A 15,206-nucleotide genomic window follows, 5' to 3' on the forward strand; every position below is an offset into this window, starting at 1 on the left:
TGTTTAACCAATTAGTTAGAATGGTACATGTCCTCAATGCGTTCTAATAATCTCACAATTTGCATAGTATTTTAACCCAATAGCCCCCATGTCATACAGAATAATTTAAACACGGCTTCAGCAGATTCTCATGAAACACACACAAGTAATTATAAAAAAAACACTTTACATATGCAGATGCACTAAGCTTCAAAAGTGATAAAATGGAGAGTGATAAACAGCCAGCCAATCAGCTCCTGCCTGACATTTTTCAAACACAGTATGTTACATGTCAGGCAGGAGCTGATTGGCTGGCTGTTTATCTCTCTCCGTTTTATCACTTTTGAATCTTAGTGCATCTGGCCCCAAGGCATAGGTCACCTTGTAGTTAGGTGGGAGGAGAAACACCAAACATGAGGAACGAGAAGATGATCTCTACAGCCAATGAAATGAAGCCCACTGCAGTTGAATTACTGATGGTGAAAACCTTATGATTATGAGTGAACAACCAAAGAAGTAGAACGAGTGTTTTTTGCTTTTTCACCTTTTGTATAATTTGTCGCTGAATATATGCAGCTATGATGGTATAACTGGGTTATGGGATTGGTCCAGTTTACATTTATAGTTGGACAACATAATTGGATTTGCGGATTCTGAATTACAGAAGCACTATAAATGTTTTAGCCTTACATGTAGGTGGTAGTCCAGTGCTGGATAAAGAAACTACAAAAATAATAAATTTAAAAAAAAAAAGTGACGAAGTTCTGAATCATTTACCGAATTTGCTTATTCCAGGCAAGATCAAGTACCGCGTCAGAATGACCTTCGTGAGTTTCCTCTGAAGAGGCGCCCTGTAGAAATAAGCATGAAAGTGTTTTATATCGGGCCGGTGCTGAGGTTTTACCAGCAAGTCAATACCCAGTACTGTATCTGAGAAAGTCAGTATCTATCTAAAGAGAAGTACTCTCCAATTGTCACACAGCAATAAAAGGAAGAAAACATAACTGGTGTGTATGGAATGGATAAGTTATAAAATGGAGAGTGATAAACAGCCATCCAATCAGCTCCTACCTGCCATGCCACAGACTGTGTTTAAAAATAATCAGGCAGGAACTGATTGGTTGCTTATCACTCTCCATTTGATCACTTTTGAAATTTAGTGCATCTGGCCCTGCATCCTCAGTGAAGTCTCTGGTGTGTAGGGAATGGATAAGGCTTCATCCTCAGTGATGTCTCTGGTGTGTAGGGAATGGATAAGGCTGCATCCTCAGTGATGTCTATGGTGTGTAGGGAATGGATAAGGCTGCATCCTCAGTGATGTATCTGGTGTGTAGGGAATGGATAAGGCTGCACCCTCAATGATGTCTATGGTGTGTAGGGAATGGATACGGCTGCATCCTCAGTGATGTCTCTGGTGTGTAGGGAATGGTTTCGGCTGCATCCTCAGTGATGTCTCTGGTGTGTAGGGAATGGATAAGGCTGCGTCCTCAGTGATGTCTCTGGTGTGTAGGGAATGGATAAGGCTGCGTCCTCAGTGATGTCTCTGGTGTGTAGGGAATGGATAAGGCTGCATCCACAGTGATGTCTCTGGTGTGTAGGGAATGTATAAGCTGCATCCACAGTGATGTCTCTGGTGTGTAGGGAATGGATACGGCTGCATCCTCAGTGATGTCTCTGGTGTTTAGGGAATGGATAAGGCTGCATCCTCAGTGATGTCTATGGTGTGTAGGGAATGGATACGGCTGCATCCTCAGTGATGTCTCTGGTGTGTAGGGAATGGATACGGCTGCATCCTCAGTGATGTCTATGGTGTGTAGGGAATGGATACGGCTGCATCCTCAGTGATGTCTCTGGTGTGTAGGGAATGGATAAGGCTGCATCCTCAGTGATGTCTCTGGTGTGTAGGGAATGGATAAGGCTGCATCCACAGTGATGTCTCTGGTGTGTAGGGAATGTATAAGCTGCATCCACAGTGATGTCTCTGGTGTGTAGGGAATGGATACGGCTGCATCCTCAGTGATGTCTCTGGTGTGTAGGGAATGGATAAGGCTGCGTCCTCAGTGATGTCTCTGGTGTGTAGGGAATGTATAAGCTGCATCCACAGTGATGTCTCTGGTGTGTAGGGAATGGATACGGCTGCATCCTCAGTGATGTATCTGGTGTGTAGGGAATGGATAAAGCTGCACCCTCAATGAGGTCTATGGTGTGTAGGGAATGGATACGGCTGCATCCTCAGTGATGTCTCTGGTGTGTAGGGAATGGTTTCGGCTGCATCCTCAGTGATGTCTCTGGTGTGTAGGGAATGGATAAGGCTGCGTCCTCAGTGATGTCTCTGGTGTGTAGGGAATGGATAAGGCTGCATCCTCAGTGATGTCTCTGGTGTGTAGGGAATGGATAAGGCTGCATCCACAGTGATGTCTCTGGTGTGTAGGGAATGGATAAGGCTGCATCCACAGTGATGTCTCTGGTGTGTAGGGAATGTATAAGCTGCATCCACAGTGATGTCTCTGGTGTGTAGGGAATGGATACGGCTGCATCCTCAGTGATGTATCTGGTGTGTAGGGAATGGATAAGGCTGCACCCTCAATGATGTCTATGGTGTGTAGGGAATGGATACGGCTGCATCCTCAGTGATGTCTCTGGTGTGTAGGGAATGGTTTCGGCTGCATCCACAGTGATGTCTCTGGTGTGTAGGGAATGGATAAGGCTGCATCCTCAGTGATGTCTCTGGTGTGTAGGGAATGGATAAGGCTGCATCCTCAGTGATGTCTCTGGTGTGTAGGGAATGGATAAGGCTGCATCCTCAGTGATGTCTCTGGTGTGTAGGGAATGGATAAGGCTGCATCCTCAGTGATGTCTCTGGTGTGAAGGGAATGTATAAGCTGCATCCTCAGTGATGTCTCTGGTGTGTAGGGAATGGATAAGGCTGCATCCTCAGTGATGTCTCTGGTGTGTAGGGAATGTATAAGCTGCATCCTCAGTGATGTCTCTGGTGTGTAGGGAATGGATAAGGCTGCATCCACAGTGATGTCTCTGGTGTGTAGGGAATGGATAAGGCTGCATCCTCAGTGATGCCTCTGGTGTGTAGGGAATGGATAAGCTGCATCCACAGTGATGTCTCTGGTGTGTAGGGAATGGATAAGGCTGCATCCTCAGTGATGTCTCTGGTGTGTAGGGAATGGATAAGGCTGCATCCTCAGTGATGTCTCTGGTGTGTAGGGTATGGATAAGGCTGCATCCTCAGTGATGTCTCTGGTGTGTATGGAATGGATAAGGCTGCATCCTCAGTGATGTCTCCGGTGTGTAGGAAATGGATACGGCTGCATCATCAGTGATGTCTCTGGTGTGTAGCGAATTGATAAGCTGAATCCTCTGTGATGCCTCTGGTGTGTAGGGAATGGATAAGGCTGCATCCACAGTGATGCCTCTGGTGTGTAGGGAATGGATAAGGCTGCGTCCTCAGTGATGTCTCTGGTGTGTAGGGAATGGATAAGGCTGCATCCTCAGTGAGGTCTCTGGTGTGTAGGGAATGGATAAGGCTGCATCCTCAGTGATGTCTCTGGTGTGTAGGGTATGGATAAGGCTGCATCCTCAGTGATGTCTCTGGTGTGTATGGAATGGATAAGGCTGCATCCTCAGTGATGTCTCCGGTGTGTAGGAAATGGATACGGCTGCATCATCAGTGATGTCTCTGGTGTGTAGCGAATTGATAAGCTGAATCCTCTGTGATGCCTCTGGTGTGTAGGGAATGGATAAGGCTGCATCCACAGTGATGCCTCTGGTGTGTAGGGAATGGATAAGGCTGCGTCCTCAGTGATGTCTCTGGTGTGTAGGGAATGGATACGGCTTCATCCTCAGTGATGTCTCTGGTGTGTAGGGAATGGATAAGGCTGCATCCTCAGTGATGTCTCCGGTGTGTAGGGAATGGATAAGGCTGCATCCTCAGTGATGTCTCCGGTGTGTATGGAATGGATACGGCTGCATCCTCAGTGATGTCTCCGGTGTGTAGGGAATGGATAAGGCTGCATCCTCAGTGATGTCTCTGGTGTGTAGGGAATGGATAAGGCTGCATCCTCAGTGATGTCTATGGTGTGTAGGGAATGGATAAGGCTGCATCCTCAGTGATGTCTCTGGTGTGTAGGGAATGGATAAGCTGCGTCCTCAGTGATGTCTTTGGTGTGTAGGGAATGGATACGGCTGCATCCGCAGTGATGTCTCTGGTGTGTAGGGAATGGATAAGGCTGCATCCTCAGTGATGTCTCTGGTGTGTAGGGAATGGATAAGGCTGCATCCTCAGTGAGGTCTCTGGTGTGTAGGGAATGGATATGGCTGCATCATCAGTGATGTCTCTGGTGTGTAGGGAATGGATAAGGCTGCATCCGCAGTGATGTCTCTGGTGTGTAGGGAATGGATAAGGCTGCATCCACAGTGATGTCTCTGGTGTGTAGGGAATGGATAAGGCTGCATCCACAGTGATGTCTCTGGTGTGTAGGGAATGGATAAGGCTGTATCCACAGTGATGTCTCTGGTGTGTAGGGAATGGATAAGGCTGCATCCACAGTGATGTCTCTGGTGTGTAGGGAATGGATAAGGCTGCATCCACAGTGATGTCTCTGGTGTGTAGGGAATGGATAAGGCTGCATCCTCAGTGATGTCTCTGGTGTGTAGGGAATGTATAAGCTGCATCCTCAGTGATGCCTCTGGTGTGTAGGGAATGGATAAGGCTGCATCCACAGTGATGCCTCTGGTGTGTAGGGAATGGATAAGGCTGCATCCACAGTGATGTCTCTGGTGTGTAGGGAATGGATAAGGCTGCGTCCTCAGTGATGTCTGGTGTTTAGGGAATGTATAAGGCTGCATCCTCAGTGATGTCTCTGGTGTGTAGGGAATGGATAAGGCTGCATCCTCAGTGATGTCTCTGGTGTGTAGGGAATGGATAAGGCTGCATCCACAGTGATGTCTCTGGTGTGTAGGGAATGGATAAGGCTGCATCCACAGTGATGTCTCTGGTGTGTAGGGAATGGATAAGGCTGCATTGCCATGACAATATGTGGGCAACAGATGCACTATATGTCAGATAAATACAGGCATACATTTTGTACTAATCTATATAGATATAAAATGCTGTGCCAACATAATGCTTTTGTCTAACAAAACAGAACACTGTCAGATTCACATAAATCTGTATTTTCCAAGATGTCAGACAGAGGTGTCTCAGGAGCAGCCCGCGCTGTTACATTTCCCTACACAACACACAAGTCTATAAAACTCCAGTAACACAAATTACCCAGCACCGCTGAACAGTCCTAACATTTGTCCACAATCTGTTCCTCATCAAGTGTAGTAACAGCATTGGCATTTATCATCAATTCTGCTGTCCAATTCCATTAACCACAAGCTGTAACTGGCCCTCAATGGGTTATATTGCAAAAAAAACTACACATCCACAAAATTACCTTTTTTCCTTTCTTTTTTTTCTTTTTTATTTTCTTGCTTCCAAGGGAAAAGACAGGCTCTAGACAGTCCACCAGATCTATATCCCAGACATCGATGACGGGGGTCATGTTCCCCACGGCTACGTAGTTTCCTGGTGAAATACAAGTCACCAGATCAGATGAGCACAAATAGCTGGAGGATATGAAAGGTGTGTAAACCTATTGAAACACAATGTTGTCTATACCACGCAGCAATCAGACATTTGTAGTCATTTTAGCCTTAAATTCACAGCAGCATTACAAGCTAAAGCTGGCACGGACGCCGGTCCTGACAACAGAGTCACAGTCCAATCTAGCCACACATTTACTGTATGTAGCTTAGACTGAATGAGATTAAGCCATAAAATACATTGCGATCAGGGCTGCCACTAAGAATTTTGGGGACCCGGGGCTGATTTCCAGGCCGGGCCCCCCCCCCCCTCATCTCCCCTCCCTTCACTTACCGCCTGACTCAGAGTCCCACATCCCCTTCTGCTGAATGCAGCAGGTCCCGAAGCACAGGTTTCTTCAATGCAGGACGCCGGTGGCCAATTAAACTGCAGCACCGGCTGGTAAGTCAATCAGAGCTTGTGTACCGGCAGTCACTCTGATTGGCTAACGGTACACGAGCTCTGATTGGCTCATAAACTGGTGCAGCATTTTAATTGGCCGCCGGCGTCCTGCATTGAAGAAGCCCGTGCTTCGGGACCTGCACAGGAGCACAGCGGAGGCAATGAGCTGCCCATGCCCTTCCAGAGGCCGGGGCCAGGGAATGCTGTACCCACAGCACCCCCCTATGGGTGGCCCTGATTGAGATCACATTGGGCAAGTTTCTGTAGCACAATAACCAGGCACACAGTTTATTTACCAGCATGACCAATAATTGTCCGATTCCATGGTTTTATTAATGTATGCAACATGTGTTGAGAGTCCTGCTGCAGTTTTGGGCCAAATGGCTAATATAAGAGTATTCGGCCACTAATTCTGGTCAGGCGCTTACACATGGCTGACCGGCTGACTTTTATAACATAGATATTTATAAAATACAGCTTATTTTATGTACATTTAAATTAATAAAACACTAGTCTCAGCTCCCAATGCTGGAACCTTTCTATGCCGTATCGAAGCAATATGCAGAGGACAGCCTTACACTGCAGTCCGGGAAGTTCTCCAATCTGCAGGGATGCTCCTTGCTGATTGGTCCATTCAAAAATGGTGCTTCGGCAAGAGCGTTAACCCTTTCAGTGACACTGTTGACATCTTGCCCATGTGGGCCAGGTCTCCAGCCACACCTTCCTTTATTATTGCATTCCATACAACTCTCAATGGCTGCGGCATTTTCATATTTTTGTATGGCTACTGCACACAAATTCACAGTTGTGTAGGTCTCTGAATTAGGGGGGTGATTCAGACCAGCTTGTTGCGGGCCAATGGTGGGGGTCTGTGCATGCGCAAACTACCTGAGCAAAAGCCCTTGCTGAGTTTCCCCCCTGCCGGGGATTCTGCTCCATAGTGGGAGGAATGGGGGCAAGCAGAGGGAGGAACGCAGGCAGGCTTGTTAATGCCTGCTTGGGACGGCCAACTGACGTCACATGACATCAGCGCCAGCCCAGCATTTCACTGTCTCCGGCCAAGATAAAAGTCAGTCTAGACTGACTTATCTATGGAAGGGGGAAAAAAATTATTTGATGGTCAGCGAGCATGATTTTTTGCTTGTGTGGTCGCAATTTAAGTGGGATGTGTAAGCGTACACATCCACTCGCATGCAATTGAGGGTACTCAGGGGGCGGGCGTGCACCCAGCCTTATAGAGCAGACACGAGGTTCGATTCCGGTTTCGATCCGATTTCTATTAGATATGGACTATTTGCCCTGCTCTTAATTTTTTTCTACTTCTTTTCGATTTCCACTGTTTTCTATTTGATTTGCTATTAGATCAACACTGGCTCCTGGCAGGAGATGGACATTGAATCGAATGCTGCAGTGAACACATTCGATTTGTACTATCTACTATTAGATTTCCACCATATAGTCTTGGTTGCCAGGACTATTTTTCTATTGGATTTACACTACACGGAGAGTGCATTGGGATCAAATCTGCATCGAATGTAGAAAACCATTTGTTGCCCTTCTATAAGCAAAATTTAATAGAAAAATAGTGTATCTCTCACTGTGTGTATGCTCTAGGACAGGGCAGGCCAACCTGTAGCTCTCCAGATGTTGTGAAACTACAAATCCCAGCATGCCTTGCCACAGTGTTAACACTCCCTTATAGCAAAACTGTGGCAAGGCATAATGGGATTTGTAGTTTGACAACATCTGGAGAGCCACAGGTTGGCCAGGCCTGCTCTAGGAGATATGCACTATTTTTCGATTTTGCTTACAGAAGGGCATCAAATTGATTTTCTACATTCAATACAGATTTTGGGGGCGATTCTCCAACACAGAAATGCGGTAAAAACCCCGTTAATCGGGTTTTTACCGTATTTCTGTATGCTCTATTGCTCCTCCGCAGTGGCAGCGCTGCAGAAGGAATCGCCAGCAAAAGCTGGCGATTCCCTGCAGAAGCCTATGGGCTTCTTACCGCAGCGCTGTGTGAGGGATCAGTCACGAATCCCTCCCAGCATGCCCAGGCTCTGGCGCTCTGTGCATGCGCAGATGGACTCCCGGGTCACAGACCAGTAAGTCCAGCACCAGCGCCGCATCGCAAGGGACAGCTCTTATCGCAAGAGCTGTCCCTTGTGTTAATGACCGCATATGTTAGAGAATATGCGGTCATTAAGAATGCGGTGGCCGGCGATACAAGGCTGCAGATGTTAAAACACCCCGCCCTCGATCCCAATGCGCACTCCCGTGTAGTGTACAGTGTATATCGAATAGAAAAATCATAATGGCAGCTAAGACTAATAGTAGATAGTGCAAATGTGTTCACTGCAGCATTCGATTCAAAGTCCATCTCCTGCCTGGAGCCAGTGTTGATCTAATAGCAAATCTAATGGGAAATAGTGGAAATCGAAAAGAAGTAAAAAAAACTTCAGAGCAGGTCAAATAGTCCATATCTAATAGAAATTTAATCGAAAATGGAATCGAACCGTGTGTACGCACCATAAAGTGTAGGACTGCCGCTAATCAGCTTATTATCTGGAATTAAAGCAACAGTCCCTGCAGTTTGGAGTGTTAATAGTATACGGGGACAGCAGTGTTCTCATGGCCTTCTGTTTAATCAGAGGTACCACTTGCCACGTGCAGCGCAGATATAGCAGTGCAGAGTGCTGGGGGGTCAGCGCCTCTTGTGTACAACACGTGTGTAAGATTTTCATTAAAGTTTGTAGAAATATCCATTATGGCTGCAAATATCTGATGTTGTTAAAGTAGAAGCTATGGTTCCCCCGAGTAAGCCGGCTCTAAAGTCATTAGAACCATATTGTGAGATTTATCAATAAAACAAAAAGCACAGATCAGCCAAGGTGGAGATTGGGCCAACGCTGATTTCATGTAATCATCGGAACAGAGAGGAGAAATATAAAGTTTTACTGCAAATAACGAACACTTACCAGCTATTACAGCTCTCCTTCTGGGGCTTATTATGAAGTCAGCAAACAGCTAATAAGTCAAGTAAGGACTATTGTGTATTAAATGGTTTGCTGACTGTTCGCAACAAAGAAGTAAAAAGCCCTTATGTTACGTAGAACTGAGAGGGACAGATGCTTTAGATTAAAAGATTTAATACAATAGTTATCCCAGTTGGCTCTTAAGTGAATAGCTGCAGTTCTGGGCCTGGCAGACGGAGCACAGCAGACACATATCCAAGTACGATGGCAGCTCACTTCTGATTTTTGGGCAGAGGCAATTGGCACCCTCTGGTATGAGCCTGTTCATATACCATTGCACCTGCCATTCTTGTGTCTTCAAGGAAGCAGGCCTATTAAAGAATGATACAGTCTGCCCCTTTTTCCCTGTAACAAGCAATGCAGGCCAAACGCAGCTCTAAAAGAGCCTTAAGATGTTGCAGGTTTAGGAGACAAGCGGTGGGAGCTGCAGAAGTTCTAACATGTGCTGTAACCCATAGCAACCACAGTCGCAATGTCAACTGTCTGCTGCATTTTAGAAAATGAGTGTTCTCTGATCAGTTGACAAAATAAAAAAAGAAAAATAGAATATATTATATTGAATAATATATTATATAGAATATATAAATAGATAGAAAAATGCTGTGTGATATGAATATATCTATTTGTTTTGCTGCCTTCGTTTATTGCAACAGAATCACGACAACAAGACTGTCACAGCAACACCACCCCAACATGTGTGTACTTTATACACAGATCAGAGCTTTTACCCAAAAGAGAGAGGGTACCTCACCCTAGTTCGAGGCTGCGGTGAGCTATTGCTGACCAGAGCAAAAAGATGGTCCGAGCTATTGTCGGCAATAGCCCACCGCAGACTCGAACTAGGGTGAGAGACACTCTTTTTTGGGGAAAAGGGCAATCCCCCGCATCTCCTATATGTATCTCATGTTATGTATGCTTTTTTAAGAATTTAGTTTTTTAATTTAATTTTTTTTTTTTATGTCAATTTTTTTATGTCAATAAACCCTGCTTTTAACCCTTCTGATACATGGGTATGTTTTAAACATCTTTTTATGGTATTTGTGCCAGCACCAGTGCATTCTCCATTGTTCTAAGGCTGCCTGTCAATCAGGCAGTGGAAGAGGGGTAGTGAGTGCGAGATTGCAAGGCCCGTTCAGTCTTCTGCAGCAACAGGATCCAATAATCAGGAATCTGTATGCGGGCCCAGACCTGCGTTCAACTCTGTATCAGACCTAGGGCCAGATGTACTAAGCTTGAAAAGTGATAAAATGGAGAATGCTAATCCACCAGCTCCTAACTGCCATGTCATAGGATATGTATGAAAAATGACAGGTAGAAGCTCATTGGTTGGTGGTTTATCACTTATTAAGCTTAGTACATCTGGCCCCAAGGGGGGGGGTCACTTGAAAGAGGAACAGAGCATACTCAGTCTAAAGGTCCATACACACCGGGCGATTTTGCCCAGCATGTATAGACAGCGATGATAGGAAAAATTGCTGGGCTGAAAAATGCCCAGTACATACACACTGAGCAATTTTCCCCCTTGTCAGCGATTTTTCGCAGGGGGTGGACAACTTTCCATAGCAAGACGCTATGGCAAGCCATTCACCCTGTCGCTCATCTGTTGGTAATACCAGCAGATGAGCGGTCTGACCAGCGATGATACGGGAGCGCGCATCAGCACTCATCGCTGCCCCATACACACTGTCCAGCTTTTTAGCTCAAACAACAAAAGTCACCCAGTGTGTTTGGGCCTTTAGAGGATCTTGCCACACTTTTCAGGGCTGTATGTAACTTACCTGTAGTTTCTTCAGGGCTTGGGTCAAAGTTCAGCCACTCGGCGCATAGAGGGTACGCAGGTAAGATAATGTCATGATGTACATAGAACGAATCCTCCTCGTGGTTGTACACTGAAAACAATCACAAGATTATACATGGCTTCGTATTACAGAAACAAGCAAGAGAAAGATACAGTATTAATAAAAAAAGAGATATGCTTCTACAGGTCCTACAGCAACTTTGCTTAATATTTTTATGGATTATATTTTTCTAGCTCATTTCTGTACTTTTTAGGCATGTCGTTATTTACCCCGGCAGAGCGGGTTTAGTCACTGACCTCTTTGAACACAAAGACGCTGTCTGGATAAAATGAATCTACTGCAGACGGCACAGCAGTGTCATATACAAAGCATTAAGACAACACCTGATTATAGAACTACAGGATTATAACATAGTGAAGGAAACCATACAAATAATGCTACATAATTTATTAAGTTATATAGCGTACACATATTCTGCAGCACTTTACAGAGAATATTTGAACATTGACATCAGTCACCCAGTGGAGCTTACAATCTATATTCCCTACCACATACACACACACACACACACACACACACACACACACAGACACAGACATTCTAAGGTTAATTCTGTTGGGAGCCAATTAACCTACCAGTATATTTTTGGATTATGGAAGGAAACTGAGAGTACCCTGAGGAAACCCATGCAAGCACTGGGAGAATATACAAACTCCGCACAGTTAGGGCCACGGTGAGAATGGAACCCATGACCTCAGTGTTGTGAGGCAGTAATGCTAACCAATACACCATCCGTGCTGCATAGGATATTGCAGCAGGGCATGTACAATACAACTGAATAACTGGAGGTTTAAAAACCCTTTACAATATTACTGTCCTATAACAGGCCCATCCAGCTAAACAGACTGCATTGTAGTATATGTATTAATTTATATTAAAGTGTTCATTCTAGCACCCTGCATCTTCCAAAACCTGTGCAATTTCTCTTCCTTGACTCGGGTGTTGCTCTCTGCTGTGCTGCTTTTAGCACAGTGTGGTCTGTATTTCAGCACTGATTTGGAGACCAGACATGTGCTAGAAGCAGCACAGCAGAGTTCAACACACCAAGCAAGGAAGAGCAATTGCATGGGTTTTGGAAGATGCAGGGTGCTAGACTGAACACTAGATTAATGAAAATATACATTGGAAATCAAAAAAGTTTATTTCTAATAGTATTAGAATTTTACCCACTGCGGGTTCTCTTGGCAGGGTTATCTTGTTTGCTTGTGCGCCATTGGGCAAATAGGGGTGGTCTTCCTTCCTGTAATTACCAGAAATGTGTGCAACAACTTAAAGCACAAGGCTGTGACGGAACGCTGCACTAACTGCAACTCCCCCTACAAATGTGAGACTTTATCTTTAAATAGTAAAGAAATGGATCAAGATACCCAAAAATATAGCATGTAAACAGTTGAGGGACAGGCGAATTGGACCAGGTGGTAATCTTTCTTCTTAATTCCTTTAATTCTCAAGAGCCAAGAAACTAAATCCTTTTAATTAAATTGATCAAAGAAAACACTTTTTTTTCTACACACTTCTGTGCTCAGCTGATTGCTAAAGGTACTTAAAAATACTTAAGCAATTAAGCAATAAAAAAAGGTACAGATAGAGTGGCAAGAAAACATTATGTGTGAGCGCTTTGGGATTACAGTCATTTATGGGTAAATTGGACATAAAATCCGACCTGATCTTCTAAGTCACAAACTAGTAACACACAACTATACGCTTTGATGTCATTACTGAACGTACCATGTAAACATTCACAGTGCAGGGAGGAAAAAAGAATGTGGACCCCTGGATTTAAATAGCTGGTTGACCCTCTTTTGTCAGCCATCACTTTAACCTAATGTGGGTCTGATCTGCACAACTGCCAGAAGGAACTCTGGACCATTCTTTACCAGTCCAGCAACAATCTAGGGAAGTTCAGTGTGAACCACTTATTTACGGTCATGCCACTGCATCCAAGTCGGGTTAAGGTCATGACCGTCATTGGGCCACGGTAGAGGTGAAGACAGTAATACCCCTTTCACACCAAAAATCAAATTACAGGGTTAAAGTTTTCAACGCGGTAATTTGCAGAGGAACCCATTTTTTTTTTTAGTGGTGTGAAAGGGTCAACACGTGTCTTAAATACCGGCACTCCAACCCCGCTCTTGAACATGGTCGGAGTGCCGGGATTTAAGACCCGTGTTGACCCTTTCACACCACTGAAAAACCCAGGTATTTCAGCAAATTACCAGGTTGAAAAGCTTTAACCCGGTAATTTGGGGGTGGGAGAATGGGGTCCGGCTGCACTGGGCAAAATGTCCCGGCATTTAAAAATGGCCAGTGGAAAAGGGGTATAAGCAATAAAAGATGATGCTCCTCCGCCATGCATTACAGTTGCTAGTGTGCTGTGCCTTTTTTTTTGTAATCTGTTGTGTTTTGTAATCTTCCCAACAACTCAACTATCATTTCATGTCAACAGAGCATTTTGACAGCGGTTTAAAATCCAGATGGTGATGATAGTGAACCTAGGACTTGCAGCATGGTGTCCTCTCGTTAAACCCAATTCTTATTCCGTGTTTCAGGGAATCTACACTATGCAAACCACACTACTAATATTCTTAAACTCTCTCTATGCTCTCCAAGTCATCCCTGTAGGATGGCCACACGTGGGCTGAAACCTATTTATAGACCATCGGTTTCGCTATGGACAGATGAATCTCAAAGCTTCAAGATATACTTGTGTAACCCTTTATGCACGCAAACATTTCTTAATAAAAATGTATTTCCCCAAAAAAAATCTTAAGTCAAACAGTTGAGTGAACAAACTTCACATCGCAAAGTAACAGTAAACCAATACACAGTAACATGCAGTTACATAAAAATTAGACAGTTGAATTCAATGTCAAAGAGGACTGAAGACCCTTTTGACTTAAATTTAAAAGAGTAGAATAAGGGGAAAAGGGGAGAGAAACAACATACCCAGACAGACACACAAGGGAATATGGACACAAGGACAGGTGGTAGGTGCCCCAGGGTTGTGGTGCAGCGATAACAAATACAAATATAGGGAGGCTATGCAATTCAGGTATCAACATCTTAAATGTAGACGCTCCATTTAAGCCACTTGTGATGGATCAATGTAGCAGAGGGAGCGTAGGTGCAATCAGCCGTCTCAAAAAGGAAGTGTTTGTGAACCTTACTAATAATATGGTGTATATCTGGGACAGAAGGTGACTTCCAGAGCTGTCCGATAGCTGCCTTAGTGGATACCAATATATGTCCCATTACATAAATGTCCTCCCGAGGGAGATGCGTAGCATATTGAAACAACCCAAAACCAGGATCCTCAGGCACCCTTGTCCCTAGTACATCGCGTATGAGGGAGAATACCTCATTCCACAGCGGGCGTAACACTGGACACTCCCAGAATATATGTAGGATAGAACCAATGCACCCACACCCTCTCCAACAAAATTTTGAAGCTGAAGGCCATATCCTGTGTTGCCGCTGAGGAGTGAAGTAGGCCCTGTGGCAGAGTTTGTAAAACATCTCACAATGGCTAAGGCATTTAGAAAGCTTAAAGCAAGCGTGGGAGATAGCATCCCAATCCCAATCCTCCACCTCCAAAGACCTGGATAAGTCGGATTCCCATCTAGTTTGGGCTGTCAGTTTTCCCGACTTACACCTGTCAATCTGGCAATTATACCATTTAGATATTCCGCCTCGGTGAACCGGGGGAAGACAGTCTAGCTGCAATAATTTTAGGGAGGGAAGGAGCTACTTTGGACTTACCAGGAAGTGAAGTCAACCAGTGGCGTAGCTGGAGGTACTTGTAAAAGTCCTGCTTGGGGAGGCACGCCAGCATTTATTAATCGTATGAGATGTTGTTTGCACAGTGGCTTGTAAAGGGAAGGACAGCTGTAACCAACACCTTCAGGGTGAGATGTATCAAGCTTCAAAAAGTGATAAAGTGGACCGTGATAGACAACCAACCAACCAATCAGCTCCTACATGTTATTCTTCAAACACAGCCTGTAACATAACAGGTAGGAGCTGACTGGCTGGCTGTTTATCACTTTCCAAATTATCACTTTTTGAAACTTGATACATCTGGCCCTCTTGTCATCTGTCTGATTGACTGGACTCCAGGGAATCCATCTGTGGATACCAATTAGCTTTCTGAGATGTCATAGGAGTTCACATACTTTTTCTAACCTATACTTTGAGGGTATAAAAACATGTATCCAATATGGGCAGCACATGTACTGTATTTCTGGGTTAGTATAAGCAGACTGCTTTGTCTATTTCTGTGACTTA

At 44.7% G+C, this 15,206-nt stretch overlaps 1 protein-coding gene across 1 annotated transcript in view; it reads right to left on the minus strand.

Moving 5' to 3' along the window:
• PWP1 (PWP1 homolog, endonuclein) overlaps window positions 1-15,206 on the minus strand; it is a 70,420-nt gene that overhangs the window by 24,677 nt on the left and 30,537 nt on the right. Inside the window, exons 6-8 of the mRNA XM_083181646.1 lie at window positions 10,842-10,952; window positions 5,436-5,566; window positions 757-830 (exon numbers count right to left, since the gene is read on the minus strand). Coding sequence (XP_083037772.1) covers window positions 757-830; window positions 5,436-5,566; window positions 10,842-10,952 — 316 coding nt within the window. The remainder of the gene's footprint in view (window positions 1-756; window positions 831-5,435; window positions 5,567-10,841; window positions 10,953-15,206) is intronic.

This window comes from Crinia signifera, chromosome 4 (genome assembly GCF_055691185.1).
Source record: "Crinia signifera chromosome 4, ASM5569118v1, whole genome shotgun sequence".
NCBI lineage: Eukaryota > Metazoa > Chordata > Amphibia > Anura > Myobatrachidae > Crinia > Crinia signifera.